This window comes from Nesoenas mayeri (genome assembly GCF_963082525.1).
Source record: "Nesoenas mayeri genome assembly, chromosome: 4".
Classification (NCBI taxonomy): domain Eukaryota; kingdom Metazoa; phylum Chordata; class Aves; order Columbiformes; family Columbidae; genus Nesoenas; species Nesoenas mayeri.
In genome coordinates this window covers 5,918,958-5,938,631 of record NC_137540.1, presented here as the reverse complement: position 1 = coordinate 5,938,631, position 19,674 = coordinate 5,918,958, and the positions used below count along the sequence as shown (strand labels likewise).

The following is a 19,674-nucleotide window of genomic DNA, read 5'->3' as shown; positions in this document are numbered from 1 at the left end:
GTTCAAAATTTCGAGCCTTGAAAAAGCTCAACTAATGGCTGAAACTTTAAGTGTAATGGAAAGTTGTAAACTGTTTTAATTTCTGTGAGTAACACATTGAACTTAAATTAGTACTGAAGAACATGATGGACCTTGAGTAATTTATTTTCTGTACACTTAACTGCATAAGCAATGAAAGTTTATTTCTGAAAATCTGCTGATGTATTTAATTCCTGAAGAGGAGATACCAGGCAGGTGCTGGAGTATAGCAATGAAGTTCTTATTCAGTCAGCAGTCTCAGTAGACAAAGTTTCTGAGGACATATAGTTGGGAACCAGCAATTCCATCTAATGTTTCGAAATTCATATGTGCCTTAGTGCAAAACCAAAATTAAATATTGGAATATTTTCCTGCACAAAGTGCATTATTTTGGACTGATGGCACTTTCCTCAGGAGAAATGTTCAGCTCCCTTTGTTACCTTGTGACTCAGACAGGACTGGAGATAATTGTAATTTTTATTTTCTGTGATGACTTGAAAATACCGGTTGGATTATTACACCTCCAGTTGTTAAAGTTTAGGTGATCCTGCAGATTTATACTAGTAGGTGTAACAAACAAAATCCAATTCAGTGTCTCCATTATCACAAGAGGACTTTTTGCCTTTTAGTATCAGTCAAATTCTCAAGAACAAGTTTGAGGTGGAGGTTTGGCCATGGACCAAAGGAGGTGACAATGTAGATCCTTGTAAAAAAAGTTTTCTAGTACCTTTTCAACAAAATTTCTTTGGACTCAAAATTGTGACCAGGAAAATTTCTCAACTTGTAATGAGTTACTTATTCCTAACCAGTAAGAGACAAAACAAGTACTGGTCTAGTAATTAAGTTAGTATAACTTGGCTATGATTTGTTGCTTCTACAGAGCTCGGAGCAGGGATTTGAACTTGCCTCCTGGAGAAGCTGCTTTGATTTTAAACTGTTGGCTGTTCTTGAGAATGTACACGTCTCAAAATACAGAGAAATATTTCATACCTCAGTGTCAATCCATTGGCTGTTTGTTTGTTTTTTCTTTTCCCATTAAGCAAGCTTGTTCTCAGAAAGCTGATGCTTTTATTTGTGTTTTAATAATTTAGGTTTGACAAATCGTAATTGCAGATCAGCTGGTAAATGATAATTCTTTCTTATTTGACAGACCTGGGAAGATCCAAACCATACAGATGATGTTACGGGATGTTGTGGAGATAATGATCCTATCGATGTTTGTGAAATAGGTTCAAAGGTTTGTCTTTATCAGGATTAATTTAATTTATCAAGGCTAATTTAACAATCTGGTAACAACTCTTGAAAGAGAAGGGCAGATGGAAAACGAGAAAAGATGGTAATAGTCTCGGGGAATGACAAACATATGAATAGAGGATCTGGGGAGGGAACAGGTAAAGAAATGGTAGATTTTTGAAAAGGAGAGAAAAAAAGCAAGATTGGGTAAAGCCTGTGTACTACATAAAAGGGAAAATAAGAGAACACCATCCTGTTAGCAGTACTGGAGCTAGGAGTAGGTTTCTGAAATATGGCCGCATCGTGCACATAAAATTACAAGGTTAGATCCACTAAGGAGGTGGGTTTGTATTTTCTCCTGGGTGCAAACAGAAGTCGATTCCTCTTCTCTAGAGGAGAATACACGAACCTGTTGCAGAGTTATGAGATCCAGAGTGTGTGAATGAAAAAGAGGTGCAGCAAACATCATTAGCAGGTATAGCAGAAAGGTTTAGCTCACAGAAATAAAATTCTGTGTATCTGGAGGAAGCAAAGAATGCAGCAGTCCTCTGTGGTATCACAGAAAGACAGGGTTATGAAATAGATGAGTTTGGAAGAGAGATCTCTTGGGTTATTTTAAGTAAGGGGAAACAACTGATGACCTCAGTGAAGGTGTCTTTATTTGAGGAAAGGAGCCTAACGCTGAATATCAAGGGATCCAGAAAGAGTTATAAAGGGAGTATTAGCTGGTTCCCAAGAAAATACAAAAAAGAATTGTGCTGATATTTCTGAGGAAGGGATGTGTGTTTATATGTGTATATTGGAGTCTAGAGGAGGGAACAGCAAGAGATAGATTAAGATCAGGAGCTGAGAGAGTAGAGAGTCAAGAGGCAGGAAGGATTTAAATGAATATGAGATACTTTTGACGTGCAGTTTGGGGTGAAGATCAAGAAGGTGTGGGAGAAAGAGGGTAGAAGAGAATGAAAAATTTTCTAGCTTGTGTTGCCTCCTTAAATAAATGCTGACTGGAGAATTGAGGGTTGAAGAATAGCAATGCTGGGAGAAAGACTAGTAATGTTAAATAGATTTGTATTGAGTTTACAAGTCTGCCTTATGATTCTGTTAGCTGTTGGTCAAAAATGTAGTGAAATTATTTTGTCTTTACAGTAAAAGAGAACTTCTGTGTCATATTTTCCAAATCCTTGTGACATTATGTTCTGTTTCAGATTCGTTCTTCTGGTGAGATTGTTCAGGTGAAAGTCTTGGGTGTTTTAGCCCTTGTTGATGAAGGAGAGACCGATTGGAAGATAATTGCTATCAGTGTGGATGACCCAGAAGCGCAGAAAATCCATGGCAAGTGTTTTTATCTTAATGCAGGTTATGTCAGCAACTTGCACAGTAGAATGGTACCTGAGTTTAGGCTACCCAGAACAAGAAGAGGCAGGCAGTGGTAAGGCAGGACTTTGTTGTTGTTTAAATCAGGTGCTTCCTTCAAGGAGGGCATATGTGCTTTGACATTAAGAATTTCAAAAGGTTCAGTTGGATTTTCAAGAGGACCTGTCATGCAGAAAGTCTTTTGACTTCTGAAACACAACTGCCTCAGTGACCTCTTAAAGTCACAGGCTTATCTCCTGTGTAGTAGCACACGTTTACCCACCAAAGATTATGTAGCACACTGCTATTTTACTTGTTGAAAGTGTTTGTTCCTTTTATATTTGCAGGCATTGTGTTACATTTTGAAAAGGGCTGTACATTTCCGGTGTTTTGTCACTTAAAACTGGATTACGTCCAGGGTTTGTTGCCAAATATGTGTGATTAGGTGTCACCTTTTAGCTTGAAAATTCACCAAGTAAACTGCTAATGCAGCTCACCCTAATGTCAGCCTTGATGATGACTAGCTGTGCAGGGGAAAATATCCTGTCCAGACTTGTCCTTCTTGTGAGCATACTTCTGGTATCCAAATGGAATTCGAGTACTAAAATGTCTCTGTGTGAATAGTACGTGAGCTGTAATTCTGCTTGCAGGCTGTTTGTTAAGAAGATGGTACAGACGTGTTTAATCTGCGGGGAGTTAGGTTTTTACAGCATGGGTAATGTGCAGCTTTTCCCTTGATAAATAGGGATTCACTTCTTCAAAAGCAATGTTACTGGGAATCATGAGAATTAAGTGAGGAGGTTTGTCTAAAACATAGTGATTGTTACGAGACCAAAGACTGTACATACCATCAGGTATGTATGACCAAAGCCTCCTGTTTGTTGGTAGGGAGCACCAAGTTACAGAGTGGCCTTTCTGTAGGAATAGGGCTATCCAGTAGCTTTTTAAGGAATTGTTTCTCGGCCATTGAGGCTTTTTCCTGGTTTCTGAATGTAAAGTAAGTATATCACTGGACTGGCCCTTCATTCTGAGTTTTCTTACAGATGGCTTTCACATGGAGAATACTTGGCTTGTGGGGAAAGAAGGGGAGAAGAGGAAATGAGGAAAAAGAAGCTCTTGGGTTGATGCTGATTGAAATCATTGGGCATATGAATTACTACATAGTGTTTATGACTCTCTAACTACTTTGACAGTTAGAGACTAAGAAGTTCAGCTTAAGGAAATAGTAAGTAATAGTCTGCTGTTAGTATCAATTTAAACCTTTCTGTAATGTGCAGTGATATACAAAATGAGTGTCAGTAGTTAAAAGACAAGTAATAAGCACTTTAATTCTATACACTGTTCTGTTTAACTCTTACCTTTTTTCCATAGCAATTTCTGAGAGTTTAATCAGAAAAGTAGAGGAGAGAATTAAAAAGAAGTCCACTAAGTAGGGATAAAACGGGAATAGTTATGCCACTGGGTTAAATAACTCTATTTGAAAGCCCTCTGGGTTTTTGTTGTTGTTTGTTTGGTGCTTTGGTTTTTTTGTGGGTGGGTGGGTGGTTGATTTTTTAGGTAATGACTGTTACAACTTTTGGGAGGGTAGCAAGAGTTTTAGTCTTGTTTAAAAAAGGAAAAAAGCCCTGCAAACCCTTGCATGTAGTTGATTTCTCTTTGTATCTTATCAGAGAATAGGTGCAAAACTTAAGGAAGAGAACTGTCCTTCTGAGGTTTGGAGAAGTGTGGAAGAATTTATCCATTTTAATATGTTTTCCCTTTGGGATTGGAGTTGCAGTCCAGGATTTACAAAAGGAAAGAACAAGGAAGGAAAACAAAACCCCCATCTGCTTTCGTAAAACATGACTAGCTTGCAGTGTTTAACAGCAATCCTTCTTCAGTCGGAAAACAAACAAATCTGTTGGAGTAGGCAGTACAATATGTCCTTTTATACTTGCTTCTCCCCCTTCCCCAAAATGTTAATTATTTCAGCATAAATGGATAGCAGCTACAGATAAAACTGGTATTTCCTGCAATAATTGACATGCTGCTGTGTTATGGTGGTGGCCTCCTAGGGAAAGATGAGGTGAAGTGTTGCCTTCTAAGTCTGTCCAGCCATTGCTGTATCATTTCCTGAACATTTCGAATTGGACTGAGAATCATCACATTTGCTTTCAGCTCAGTGTGTGCACAGCCCCCAGTGAACATTTGGAAAAGATAATTCCGAGACAGCAGAGTGGTGATTACTTGCAAACCCCATCCTGAGCCCACGCAGTATGTTAACTCCTCTTGATGCTCTAAGCACACCCCAGGTACTCTGTATATTTTTCTTCTGGGATTGTGATCGTTCTCATAAGTGCAATTGATTTTTCTGAGACTTCACAGAACTTAAAACTGAGCAGTCCCAATTTCTGAACAGTTCTCATTGTTTATTCATGGCACTCCACTGTACTGTGTCCTGCAGGCATTTATTGATAAATACTGGTTTAAATTGGAAACCCTGCCTAGAACTCTCTCTCACACAGAGCAATGAGAAACTCCAGTTTATAGTGACAATACCCTGGAATGATAAGCAATGCTTAGCACCTATTCAAGTGGGAACTGTGTCATCAATGGGAATAGCAGGGGTTTAGTGTCTTTTTGGACTGACTTTGGAAGGTAATCTGTTTGAAATTTTAGCACTTAATACTGGTGGGCCTGGGGACAATCCCACTCCAAATACAAGCTGTATGTCACACGCAGGTATTTGTATGAGAAAGTTTCTTTTAGATTAAAACCGGACACCCTCAAATTTACCTATTTCAGTAAGATCTGTCTTTGTGGCTTACCTGAAAACCACTGTGTTGTCTTTCTGCTCAGGCAGTTGCTAGGCCAGATGGCCATTAGCGGGCCAGCAAAGCAACTTCAGACCAAGCAAGTCTGGGAAACGGCCTAAAAGTTCCCTCTACACCAAAATGCTGAATCTTGGTGATATATTAATAATAGACCTGGCTGCTTTGTTGTTGTTATTGTTCCTTTTGGTTTGCTTTTTTGTAAAAAAACTGGCCAGGAGAAGCAGCAAATTCTTGGAGTGGAAAAGCCGCATGTCTATCTCAAACTTTGGATTGTATTAAAAACATTGGAATACACATATGTATCTAATGCGCTTGACAAGGTTAGACTCAGAAAGGATGAGTGTATTTTTGTGCTGTAATTTGGTCTAAATGTATACGGCATCTTCATGTTGGGCAAGAGGTTTTGAAAATCACTGGCAGTTGAATCAGAAAGCATGTTTAAAGCAGCTTATGAAAAGTCTGGCTCTCAAAAGGTCATCTTACTTTCCCTTAGCAAATTGGAGAAATCATGAATGCTCGATGGTGTTTTGGAGGTGATTTAGTGGCCTGGAATCTTAGCAGCCCTTTTTTGCCATTGCTCACTGGAAAGATGCCTGGGTGTATTCAACAGCAGCTGGTGATTTCCACTGGTCTTGTTGCACTACCATTTGCTGGCACTGGTAGAGTTAACTGTGGTGTGTTGCCATTCTTCCTTTCCAATGTGCAACTCAAGATGGGCCTTTTGAGTTAAGTGATCAAACCCTACATAGCAAAAACAAAGCATATTGCATGCTTTCTACCATATATTGTTATAGATCCTTGCATGTGAGTGTATTTATATGCAGAGCAGCAGCAGAGGCCCTGAAAACCTTTATTGTGGATTTGTGTAAGCATTCAATATAAAGAAATTAATTATCTGTACCAAGGCTCCCCTCCTACCCCCTCACACCATGCTGCACAAAATACACCAAATGCCTTTATATGGAATGTAGCTGCTGCTTCCTGTAAATGTTTATAAGATGTTATTAAAAACATATGTCCTCTCTTCCCACAGACCTTGTTTAGAAAGCTTGCTGCAAGCATGTTGTTTTAGCTTTGCTTGCAAGAAGCAGCATCTGTTGTACTAAAAATGGTAGTTTTGTACAAATGCCTTTGTTGCTCTCTTTTGTAAAGCCAGATAGAACTGGGATCTGCGTTTGCATTGGCTCACTCCTTTGACAGAGAGCTAGCAGCAGTTGTTTGTGCCAACCTCTAGAGATTTTCAGTGATTAGCCATCTCTTTTTAGACCTTGGTGCTTTAGTGACCAGAAACATGGCACCTATGGTTGTATGTAGACAACGTAAAGAAATTACTGCCTGGAGCCCAGTGGGTACATGCTGATAATGTAACTGCAGGAGCCTGATGTTTCTGCTCTGTCATTCTGAGCAGGTCTTGCTTGTGGAGATGAAACTGTGTTAGATCAGGTAGATGCTTGCTACTCCTGTCCTTGCTCAGCCCCTTTTGACCTCAACGCAAATACATAGCTCTAAGGGAAGGTAAGCAGCCAGGATCAGGAAAAAATGTCTTAACAGTGTCTGCTGTGGAAAAGACACCTAAGTGTTTTCTTTTTTAGTCTTAATATGCAGCTAGCTTCTATAGATATTAGTCCAGTAAATCACTGTACTGCTTATTGGGATCTTTTCTTTTCCTTTTCTTTGCCTGTTGTTCATTCTTCTTAGTATATTTTTCTCCTTCTCGCCCTGATATCCCAAAGATGCTGTTCTGGATTTCAGAGTGGAGGACAAGCTGTCTTTCAAGCTTTTCTATGGTGCCTTTTAATGAGCTGAAGAGGTAGCTCTTGAGTGATGTGAGAGCTGCTGTTTTCCTTGTATTTGGTGCTAAGTGCTGACTCCACAGCAACTGGATCATTATTTTCTTTTTTATTGCATTGTTTCCCATTTTCCTGCTGCTTGTGACTAAATCCCATTGTAATACACGCTTTGGTTGCCGCCTTCTTTTTTTCCAACCATTTGAGCTTCATTTGGTGTCCAGTAGCTGTCCTTCATACTAAAGAACAGTGAAGCATGGAGATGGTGAATAACTTGCAAAGAACCAAGAAAATGAAAGCAACCCCTTCTTAAGTCCTCAAAACCAGAATATACAGTGGGCAGTACTTTAGAGGCCATAAAGTGCTGTTAGCCTGATTCTCCAGAGCCGTTTTACCTAGGCAAGGTATGTTCTAGTAGAGAGAGTGTGAAATTCAGAGATGATGCTGTCTGTGAAGATGGTCATTCCTGTCTTAAGGAGGTAAGGAAAGCCTGCCCCAAATCCTATTCTAGTATTTGGTTTCTTTAAAGAATAAAGTCTTTAGATAGGAAACACAGATGAGGAAGGGCCCAAGCGTCAGTCAGTAGACAACAAAGCATGTTTGATGAACAGCTTTTGGGAATAGGAGGCAAATAACCAAGTAGGACGAATGGAGAAGTAGAGTGAGAAGAGAAGATTTTTGGAACAGGAACCAGAAAAAAGGAGCAGTGGTCTGAGAAAGTATGCTGGAATTTAAACAGTGTCTGGAGATAGAGACCTGTAGTTCATGTGCTGCTTGGAAGTAAGGAGATTGCTTCAGCAGTCTGGTTTGCTTTACAGACTTGAGGAGATACTATTTTTTAAACAACTACTGGAAATTGTGAGTTCAAACCTCACAAGAGGAGGAGATGATGGGCTCAAGATGAGAGGAGGCATGTTCCCTTGCTTGTCGAGAACAGGATGATACACTGGAGCCCTGAAACTGATTTGAATTGGAGTTGCATTTTTATTAGTGTCCAGATGAAGCATCCTGCCCCTACCAAGACCCCAGCCTTTTCTAAATCATTCCTTCTTGGCTGATCTCACCCCTCACCCCAGTGAAAGGCTTCTTGCACTCTTAAACATGTATTCCAGCTAGAAGACTTGCCTCTAGTGCAGCCTTATGTGCCCTTGTTTTTTTCTGGGATTCTGTCAACAAAACTCTCTAATCTTTTACGGGCAGATGGCCAGCAGCCAAGTTCAAAATGTGTTTTACTCCGAGTCCATAAACACGTAGCCCCATTAAGTGCATGCAGAAGCAAAAATTTACATAGGGTTCTTCAAAGTTTAATGTTCTATTCTTTGGGTAGTGCGTGATCCAGTGGAATTTGGGAGTGGCATCTGTCAGATGCCTGTGAACACTTAGCGTATCTTCTCACACAGATTTGGTCTCACAGTTCAGTCCACACGTCATCTCTCTTGGTGGTCTGCAGATAATTGTATGGTCTGCAGCACAAGGCTTTTCCCCTTCTCTTACTGTTCTCTTTAGAATGTCTTTGTTCAGGTTCACAGCCTAGATTTTACAAAGGCATTTAGGCACTTGAAGATGGAAAGCACATGACCAGGTGTCAATTCTGTGGACTAAGCAACTCTGAAATTCTGCTTTATAGGACTGGATAGACAGAATAGTATCCAGGAATCGCTGCCAACTAGGAGAGGTCAATGAGTGAGGCTTATCTATGGGAGAAGAGAGTGAAGTAGCCAAGCAGTATGGAGAGAGAGAGCAAGAGAGAGGGTGAGATGCCAGGGAATCAGGATAGGAGAAATGAGCTAGTGACTTACAAACACTAGAGAAGGAGAATAACACCGTGGAAGGTGGCCTGGGCAGAGTGAGGTTATGAAATAGCCAAAAGACTGCATGCAAAACACAGCAAAAAAAGTCAACTCTTACTTTAATCAGAAGTGTCTGCAGGAGGGAAATAGATGGAAAGAGAAGCATCACACCAGCTACAAAAAGTACTTGGCTTCCAGAAAGAACAAAATCCTTTATTGTGTCAAAATCAATTAAAATTGTATTGAAGGCACATCCTTGCAAACATATAGCCAGAGAGTTAATTTGCCAAGGGGCCAATAGGGCCACCTCATTGCGAGTGATAGGAGTGATAGTGGTCTCACAGGACACCCGGTAAAGTTTAACATGCACATCAGAAGTAAATGTTTAAGATCACGAACTGCATATCTCCTATAGCAGTATAGCCCTTGAGCAAAATTTGTGTATGACTATGTGATTTCTCTGTACCCACGGGGGCAAAGTTTGTCGCTGCCTTCCGGGGGTGTCCTGCAAACGACGTGCATTCCTCTTTGTGTCCTGTTCTGTCTTTGCACAGTAGGATTGCAGAGGTAAAGGTACAACTGGCTTATCACTGTGAGTATGCAGATATCACGGGGTTATCAGTAGAGTTAGTGTGTAGTGCCCCTGGCGCATGTCTGTCTTGCATCTAAAGGGTTGAATTTGCAAGTAACATGAACAAAGGGATGCCTTTACTGTAACTTTGAGAAGTCAAGCCTATATTTTGTTTTGAGGTGCTGGTTTTAAAATCCATATGTTAAAATTGTTACTACTAGCTATTCTTTCATTATCAAAAAATGTCTGTAGTCCCTGCGGTTGCTCAGGAAAAAAAATACCTCACTGAATGATCTTAAGTATTGTAGATGAAATGAGATGAAAGCCTATAAATGTGGAGTTTTCCTCCTCTCCTGTCACAAGTGTGGTCCTTTTATTCATTTTCCCTCTGGGTCTTAATTAATGAAGAGTGGGAGGCAACTGGTTTACCTGTTCAGTGTGGTTGGGAAATCATAAGGTATCAACTATGGGCAACTAATGTAATAAAGTGAAGTTCCCCAATGACTTTGAAAGTGCTCAGTGAAATCAAATTCCTTGCAGATCCTTGATGAGACTTTAAAAAATGAATGTTACAAAAATTGCAAGTAAAAAATCATAGGTCCTTTTCTCTCTCTTTCTTTTTTTTTTTTTTAACCTACAGATATTGATGATGTTAAGAAGTACAAACCAGGTTACCTTGAGGCTACGGTTGACTGGTTCCGATTGTATAAAGTCCCTGATGGTAAACCAGAAAACCAATTTGCTTTTAACGGAGAATTTAAAGACAAGGTAATGATAATCCAAAATTAAAGATGTACTTTCTGTCATCTGGAATTGTAAAGGACGATGTTTAAAAAGAAGAATTTTATATGAGGGGTATTTGAATACAATTTATTAGGCTAGCAATAAATAATGTTTATTGTCTTCCTTTTCATTCAGGCAAAAACTCATAGGTTATTAAAGGAAGTCTGCAAAAAAACCCATTCAGTCCTAATCCTGGTGAGGCCTACACATGCATCTATGTTTGTAGGTTTCTTTTTCCAAAGCATTTTCATTCTCTGTCAGAGGAATGAACAGATTGTCTTTTCAGTTATTTTTTCAGTCTTGATTGATAAATTTTCCTGACGTTTTCTTAGGGCTCTGCAGTTTAAGGCAGTCAGTAGGATGCAGATTTTTTTGTATTTGGTGTTTGCTCAGGGTATACTTTTTCCCAGTCATTCTGTGTAAAAGCATGTGAGCTGTTGTGGGCTTGAAGGCTGAAAAAACGGGGTTTCAAGCCATCTTCAGTAAAAATGGCCAGTGTTTGAAAGGAGAGTGGACCTGGGAATAGACCTTGCTGAAGAAAATAGCTGGTTTTTTCCAGCGGAAATTGGGTGTGATTTGAGTAGAAGTGCTTTGTATTGCACACTCTCTGTAGACTACTTTTGGCGAAGAATCACAGGTTCCTAATGAATGATGTCCATGTGTCAGCTGGCTCAGCCTTTGCTGTATGCTGTCGAAGTTATAAAATACCTTCTATCCAGCACAGATAACTTTACATGTTTTGTCCGGTTAAAGAGATGCCCTGACTCCCTTCTGCACTAAAACTGTCTTTTAAATCAATCAAATGTAGAGCTGTTAAGGCTTGATAACCTGATCTCTCCCCTGCTCTCCCAGGAGTTGCTCTGAGAGGTATTTCCTGCTCTGTAAAGCAGAGTGTTGCGCTGTACGGACAGTTTAACAGGGTGTATCCCTGTCAGGCCATTGAGGCACTGAATGTCCCGAGGTAGCTGCTTTGGACCCCTTGAATGATTCTCAGCGTTTCTAGAGACCCAGGATGTGGGGAGGCGGCCGTGGCTCCGCTCCAGCAGCTCTGGTGAAGTTCACAATGTTCCAGTGGCATTTTGCCAAGTCGCTCCTTGTTAGGAAATGTGAAAGTTGTGTTGACAGCTTTTTGCAAACCAGCCTAGATATCATCATCTGGACACTGAGGGATTCTTTTACTTTATTTTTTTTGAGGCTTTTTCATACCCACCCCCAACATTACTTTTATTTTTGAACAAACTGTTAAACAGCTGACGTTACATTGTTGCAAATGCTTAAGGGTATGGTTGGGCAATTAATGAAGTAAATGCAAATTTTGCCACTAGAGGAGAAACCTGAACTCTGACCCTGATGTGCACGTGTAACAGAGGAGTCATAGTTCACACACTTTGTCCCATTTAGGACCTGGTACAGTTTTCCACAGCTGTAGGTGTCTGCTTAACATCTAGTGCTGATTTAACTTTTTTGTGCAGCGTTTGTATTTTCTGGCTGCAGACTGAGGGAAAGTCCTGAATGTGCTGCCGGTGTATTTGACAGATAGTGAAGTTTGTTTCTTTTCATAAAAAGGGTGTTATATTTTCCAGCAATCTAATGAGGCCTCAAAGGAGGGCACTTAAAATAACACATGAAACAGTATGTTTTAATAAACCAGTTCTGTGGCCTTTCTCTGCATAATAACATTTTAAATAATAAAACTTTTCCTTAATGTAAACTAGGATTTTGCTCTTGAAATTATTAAATCCACCCACGAATACTGGAAGGCTTTGCTTCATAAAAAAGCTGATGGAGGTACCATTCAGTGGTAAGTATTCAGTCATGTCTTTTCCTTTGTATTTTGCTAGTACTGGAGGTATTTAACATGTGGCAGCTGTGCATGAAACACTTAGATTTTCTTAGTTTGGGATGACAGGAATACTCATGATGTTGATGGATAATTAATTTCTGCCTGATGCTCTCCAAGGGCTGTAGATTGCCATTAGCTAAACCAGAGGGTAAAAGCTGTGGGGGAAGCTGTGCTTAGATAGTCACTGTCATCTGCTTTATGGGGAAAATTTGGCTTTCTCTCTATCTTGAGAGATTGAGCAGCTTAGCAGTTGTACAGATTGATAGTTGTACTTTAGCATGGCAAGAATACTGTAGGATAATATTCAGATGTTGTTCTTGATCATATCAGAGGCACTTTGAGCTTCATATTGACAACATTTAAAAAAATAACTAAAACTGCAGTCTTGCTTTGAGGAATTGAACTTCTTACTGGGTACTGTGTAGGACCTTAAAAACTCATGACCAAACTCACTTTTGATGTGAAAGGACTTACATTCATAGGGAACATTTCTGCAAAGTATTTGGTTTCAGAGTTTGAGTGCTCTCTGGAAACAGTACAGGTATCTGCTGCTTGATGTAGGAACAGAATTTCGACCTGTTTTTCCCTCCTTCTTACTAGATACTGCAGGCAGGGTACTGCAAACCAGGGGTGACCTACTGCAGAATCAGGCCGTCCTCCAAGGCACAAGGGACAGGGGATATTCACCCCAGCTGCGCTGGCCATCTGAGTGTTCTTCAGCTGCCTCAGGAAGGGCCAGTTTATCCCTGACTTTTTGGGGGGGATTTAGTTTCTCAACTGTGGTCTGCTGAACTGTATCCACGTTAGCTGCCAGAAGCACTGAGTGTGAGCACTACTTGCATTGATATAGAATGTGCAGCCTAAAAAGACCCTCAAAAGAAACAAAGAACACCCCTCCACAACCTCATTCCCTTCCAGCATTACTGGTTATTTCTTTGTCTGACTTCCTTGTTTCTTTCAGATACACGTTTCTGAGCTCTATGTGTGAAGTTATTTTTTCTGTAGATTCTTAATTATGTGTGTCTTTTTTCCACTGATTGATAAAACATGTTTCTAATTTTATTTTTCAGCACAAATGTTTTGGTGAGCAGCAGCCCATTTTGTTGCAGTGAGGAGGATGCCCGATCGATTGTGCAGAAGGTAAGGATAACGTTTACTTTTTCCCCCCCTTTTTTAAAAAAGTGATTAATAGGACGATTTGGAGCTCCAAAACTCAAATAAAGTAGCTAAACTGAAATGGTCCGTAAACAAAAATTTAAGGCATGAAGTAGAAAGAAGAGCGCAAAGTTTATGGGGAAATGTAAGCATTATTATTATAACCTTTCATTGCAGTGGTCCAGTTGTGCTTTCTGGCAGGTTCATTACTGTTCTGGTGGGGTGCGTTTTTTGTGTTTGTTGTTTTTCCTTGCCTTGCAGTGCTGTTTCTTCTGATCTTGAATGGCAAGATGGACTGCTATTTGTATCTAGCCTGCTGTCTCCCCTGTTGCCATGAGTTACCACCCAGTGTTAGAACTCATTGACTAGCTGACTGTAGTCCCTAATCACTAAAGGGATCCTTTGTTTGTCTACTTGCATAATTAAATGCATTGCTATAAGAGACAGGAATGCTTTTTTGAATGTTTCTTAAAGAATGCCTGTCATATTCTGAAAATTAACATAAAATTAAAACATGCAGGTTTCCTTGTTCAGGCAAGAGGAATGTCCTGCAGGTCTGAAGCTTTCATGTGCAAATGCTAGTGAAGGAGAATTTCTTCCATTTTAAAATGTGCTAGGTTGGATGCTGGAAATTAAGCAAAGTTACTAGGAATTACATGGCAAAAAGCACCCTTAAGTTTCACTTTAAAAAAAAATATATATACCATGATTGAGCGTGGCAGGTACTTTGCACATGTGGCTGGCTGCCCGGACAGCCACCGTTTTGTCCTGATAGTCGCAGTAATTATGCAAGTCCGGGTGTCAAAGAGATGCCATCGGCTGTCTGTGCAGTTAATATTCCAACAGCACTTCCTAGTAAGAATGTGCTGTCCTGGCTTGTGTTTTGTCACAAGCAAGTAAGACTATCAGTTGCAAAGAAAATTTGGGTTAAATTTTAAAACAGTGTAAAACTTAACTGTTTTTCCTATTCAGGTCTCTTGCTTTCAGCAGTTCTTTAAAAATACCTTTATGGTTGCACTTGCAAATGTTCGTTAATGGTACTGTATGTTTTAAATGAAAGAAAAACTCATTTTGGAATTCAAGTGTATTTTTAGACATGTCAGTCACATCTATAAGCAAATATTTACCTTCTCTGTACTTTCAAATTTACAATAACTTTTAATGAGTGTTTAAATGCAACTAAAATTTCAAGTTCAAACATATTTACAGGCTGACAAACCTCCAAGGAATATTTCCTTCTGCATTCTGTGCTGTTTGAAGCATGTAAATAATTACCTGTTTTAATCAGCAGTATCTGTTACATTTTCTCTCTTGATAACAGATCTAAAATTTTCCTCTTTTTGGGGGGGTGGTTAGTAAAACCAATTCATAAAGTAGGTACCTTGTACCAAACTTAGTCGTTCTTGTTGTGTGTGCATTTCTATGAAAAACTGTCACTTCCTGGCTTTTTTGTGCCTCACATTATTTTCTTTAAGTCGTACTGTTTTTGTGAAGTTGTTATCACAGACTCCTTTCCATCATTCTGTTTCAGTTCAGTCTACGTATCTTGTGTCTTTTAGGCTGCTGTTTCTTGGTACTTTTCAGACAGGGAAAAGATGCAATAGTCTTAAATACCATTCATACAATTACCACTCTACGATAACTAAAAAAAAAAAAAAGGTAAAATGCTCTTCACATATGATTGGTGGAGAGTCAAATTCTAAATATAAGCAGGGAGACTGACTTGCACATATTAAGCAGGTATCTTTTTGTCTAGTACACTACGCCACCCACTTCGGTTGTCAGGCATTCATCTCTTTCAAACTGAAGTGAAAATACGTGAGTGTTGGCTGCAGAATTTTAATGGCTGTGGTAATTTTAAATGAAAGCTGCCACTGTCTGGAGTTTGTTTGTTTGTGGTGTTTTGGTCTTTTTTTAAACTAAAAGCAGATACAGTTTCTTCTGATTTATGTCCATCTATTAACTTCTGGATAAAAAAGAAGAATGAAAGCTGAGGTGGAGATTCGCTTTGCAAATCCAATGAGAAACATATTTCAGCTACTGCAAAATTTCAGAGTTGCTTATGCAATGAGAGCTGGTTCCCTACAATTCTGTTTTCTGGGTTCACACTCCAATTACGGAATTTTTGAGTGAGTGATAATTAATCAGGTATATTGAGTTCTCAAAAAAACAAAACACAACACTCAGTATTATTATGAACACATTTTTATGGTGAGAGAAATATAACTATGAACCAAAAGGAAAGCAAACAAATCCTTACCAAATGCTTCCCAAATTGTGCACTAATCAGAATTTCATATGGATTTTGATTGGGTAGTTCCCAAGATATTCCTGTTGATTTCAGTAGGATTTATTGTGTTATTATTGACTTATCATTATTTTACAGATGTTGTACTAGAATGGCTTATCTCTAGGGAGTTTCCACTCCACCGAGTTGGGTTTTACACACTGGGCATGTTGTACTGTCATCTGTATTGGTGGCAAACTAGGAATGATTGTATAGCTGGTGAAGTTGCCATGTCCAGTCAGTCTCTGTCTATGGGAACACACAGTGAACATTTGAACCAGCCAAAATTACCGCAGCCCCCTCCAACTACAGACCCAGCTGAGTTTTAACACTAAGGTGGTGAAAATGTCTAGTGTTCTCTGGCCTCTGAAAATTGTTTCATCTCTTTCTCAGGTCCAGTGTTAGTATATGTTGGAAACTAAACCCAGGAGGGATAGAGCTTTGTAGCTGAATGTGTTACTGCTAAGATGTACAGTTTATTTCAGGCTTTTAAGTGTTGCCATCTGTAAAACTGCCCAGGACAGCCAAACCTTTGTTTAACATCAATCCTGAGAATTGCTTGCTCACTTGTTCTGTGAAGAAGCTGCTGAGGACTTTGCAAGTTGGAAAATGTCCAGGACAGTCTATATATAGTTATTTTAGAGCAGCGTTTCTCAGACTTATCACATCATTGTTCACTTATAATACTGAAAAGTGAACTAGGAAAGCTTTGCTAGATGAGTTCTCTTTTGATAAAATGCAGAACAGTGTCTTACAGAAGAAAATATTTGCCTCTGAAGGTCCTTTCTAACCCAAACTATTCTATGATTCTAAGACCTGGATTACAATTGTTCTGTTGGCACATCCTTTCAGACCAGTCACATAACCAACCCCCAGTGCAGGTAAAGAGGGAATTTCACAGCAGTGCGCTGAGCTGGCTGTGTGTCTGCTGGGTCAGTTTGTCTGCCTGCACAGTACTGCAAAGGCTTCAGCAGTGTCTTCACATGCAGGACCTTCCACCTGTTGGTATGGATGACATGGGTGATCACTGCGTGTCTTTGTTCTCCTACATCTTCAAACAGCTGCAAACCCTGCTTTGGACAGTTCTTTTTTGCATGGTTCACCTAAGTGGTTACTCCTGGGGTTTTCTGCTTGGGTAGGCTTAGTTCGGGTGGGTTTGTGGCATGGCAAAGGCCAACATCCACATGGTTTTTTGCACTTGATTTGTGTGTGCAGGTGAGCGTGGTGGGATTCCCTGTGCTTGAGGTGCTCCGTGCTGCTTTTCCATCCATTATGGCAGTTGGAAAACTTACCTGTTTATGAGCTGATGGAAGGGCAGTGGAGGATTTTTGCTATGCAAGTAACCAGCATCCTCGCCATGAGGCGGGTTGCTTCCTGCTGTTGTTAGAACTGGCTTTAATTTTGCCTTTTAAGTAATAGGACAAGGTGTGCTGTGTAATACTGTGATTGAATAGCGGTGTATCCATCTTTGAAATGGACCCGGACTTACAGACCTATATTTTAAAACTACTTGTCACTTTCCACAGAACTGAATCCTACTCTGTCAAAATGTGATTGTAAAAGAGTTTAATTAGACATATATTTTAAAAAGTTTGCATATATGCAATGTAAATTGTGTGTGTTTATATATATTCACATGCGTACCTTTATACTGAAACGTGTAGTAATGTAAAGGGAAAGGCATTTTTACTCTATAGTATGTAAACAGCAAATCCTGTTATCCTCAAAGACAATACAGTAGGAAGATTTCCTTTACATTAGGTAAGGTGTTAATCTATCACTCATTATTAATGTGCTTGTTTTGTCATTTATGACCAAGCAGGAAACTTGTATAGAAGTTAAAGGAGGTGGAGAAAGGAAAAATAAAAAGGAAAGTCTGTAAGGTAGAGCGTTTTCCTGTGGGGGCAACAGAAGTTCTGTTTTTAGTAATATCTCTTGACTTCAGCAAGTAAATATAACAGCTTTAAGTTTGGTTGTTATGTCTGAAACTTTAAATGTTGATATGTTGGGGTTTTTTTGGTTGATGTTTGTTGTTCTGTCTTGTTTTGGTTTTTTAGGCACCAGTGCCTGTGCCTGGCGATTCTGTTTCCCCACAAGGTAAGTTTTTCCCCAAACACCATGTGATTTCTTTAATCTTTTGCTTTAAAAATTGACATAAAAACGGCTGTATTAGAAAAAGGTGGTTTTGTGCATGTGAGAATGATAATAGTTACATTCTATCAGACTGTAAAGCCTGTCTCATGTTAAATAGAACATGGGCAGAAAATCATGGATGGTTTATGGGGGGAAATTACTTTTGAGTATGAGTGGAAGTGTAGGCCACATAAAAAGATAAGACTAAACTTTTCTTTCACTGATCATGAAGGCCAAATGCATGACATTTATGCTTTTTAAAAGAGAAAGGTTACTTTGCCTTAGCTTTTGTCATTCTTCACAGTAGCTAACTAATCAAACAGCCCCTTTTCTAAAATGACATACCCATACTTAATTTTCAAGCGCAAGTTCTAAAGACAAAATTCTCTTTCACTGTTGAGACTGTTTTTCATGTTAACAGAACATGTGTTTTTTGTCAAGAAATAAGAATGCATCCTACATTTTCATTTTTGTTAACTATTAAAAAAAAAGATATTTTTCTGCTGGCTACAACTATAGAGAAGACATCTGTACTTTTTTGATGGAGGGAGTTAGAGAAACACTAAGAAAAACCTAATCGTGAGTCGAGTTCCAGACTGTTTGCAAAGTAACATCTGTGTAGTCTGTGTCATGGGAAAGCAAGTTGCATTCCATTTGCCTTTATATAGCATGCCAATAAATAGCATTTATTTACTGAAGTATTACATCTAAGACCTCTGACAGACAACTGAACATAATCTGCCTGATCTTTGATGTTTTCCAGGGATGGTCACGTCACTGTTGTAACTTGTTGCAGGATTGTTTCAGCCAAACTGTTAAAGTGAACAGATATTATTTTGAGGCTGTGCTTTATATAGGCTGGGGATAGGACTCACCCAGACGTATTATTGTGGGAGACAGCTGAAAGGGCACAATATTTCTTTTTCAAGTGTTTGTGTCTGGTTGGTTGTAGAGAACTAATGTCATTCTTGATGTATATTTTTTTTGTTTTAGTTGATTCCTGGTACTTTTTTCCCAAGTGATCGTCAAAGTGTTCTGAAGCTGCATCATCAAATCTTAAAGTCATCCCTTTTTGAAGACAGGCAAGGACTGTAATTGTTGGGTTCCTGTTGAAACAACTTTTCAACTTGTGTAAACCTTTCCCTCATGTAAATAAACACTGCCGTTATAAAATGAATGTTTCCATGTCTTTCTTTGTGCAGGGTGGAGCGGAGGGAAGAGGACTTGCTTATTTGTTTGTTTCTGAATCTCAGAACTCCAGAATTGCTCTTAGCCACTCATGAAGCATAGTATCAAATGAGATGGGAGATAAGGTATCTTCAACCTTGTTCTCCGGATTTTGGAATAATCCAGCCATCAGGTGCATAGAAGACTGTTTTAATTTGTATTTTAGGGCTTGTCAGGCCACTGTGACTGTAATCCTTTTCAAGTAGACAATAACCTTTATACAATAGGTTGAGTAGTTTACCATGTTCTTTAATATGACTGTGCACTGTTTCCCGAGTTGTATTCACTTTTGTGCCCAGTTGTCCTTGCGTGCTTCGTAGTTATGAGCAGAACATACTTGCTGTAAAGAAAACAAACACGACTTCACTCTAAAGAGTAATTCAACTAGGAAGGGCTAAGGCCATAACAATTGAAGTAAGGATGCACGTGTGCACTCTGCACCACATCCTGTTGTGGTAACTTGTGTGATCCATCACACAGGCAGGACTTTCCTTATGGAAAGCTTCCATTTTTAGAACTGTGTGTGCCTGAAGGCTCTTGATAGTTCCTTGTTCAGTGAGACAAGATGAATAAAACGTATAGAACAGAGATTTGTGCTTGGACGGAAAAAATATTTGCCACTTTTTTTACTGCAGGATTATATCTGACCTGTCTGTACCCACAGTGTTCATTAAAAACAAA

General features: G+C 39.3%; 1 protein-coding gene across 1 annotated transcript in view; it reads left to right on the top strand.

Annotated features, from left to right (window-relative positions):
- Positions 1–18,852, top strand: part of PPA2 (inorganic pyrophosphatase 2) — a gene marked incomplete at its 5' end in the record, with an annotated part of 33,963 nt that extends 15,111 nt beyond the window's left edge. Inside the window, 7 exons of the mRNA XM_080343335.1 lie at positions 1,169–1,255; positions 2,457–2,583; positions 10,206–10,333; positions 12,064–12,149; positions 13,262–13,331; positions 17,691–17,730; positions 18,760–18,852. Coding sequence (XP_080199461.1) covers positions 1,169–1,255; positions 2,457–2,583; positions 10,206–10,333; positions 12,064–12,149; positions 13,262–13,331; positions 17,691–17,730; positions 18,760–18,788 — 567 coding nt within the window. The 3' untranslated portion in view covers positions 18,789–18,852. The remainder of the gene's footprint in view (positions 1–1,168; positions 1,256–2,456; positions 2,584–10,205; positions 10,334–12,063; positions 12,150–13,261; positions 13,332–17,690; positions 17,731–18,759) is intronic.
- Between the last annotated feature and the right edge of the window lie 822 nt (positions 18,853–19,674).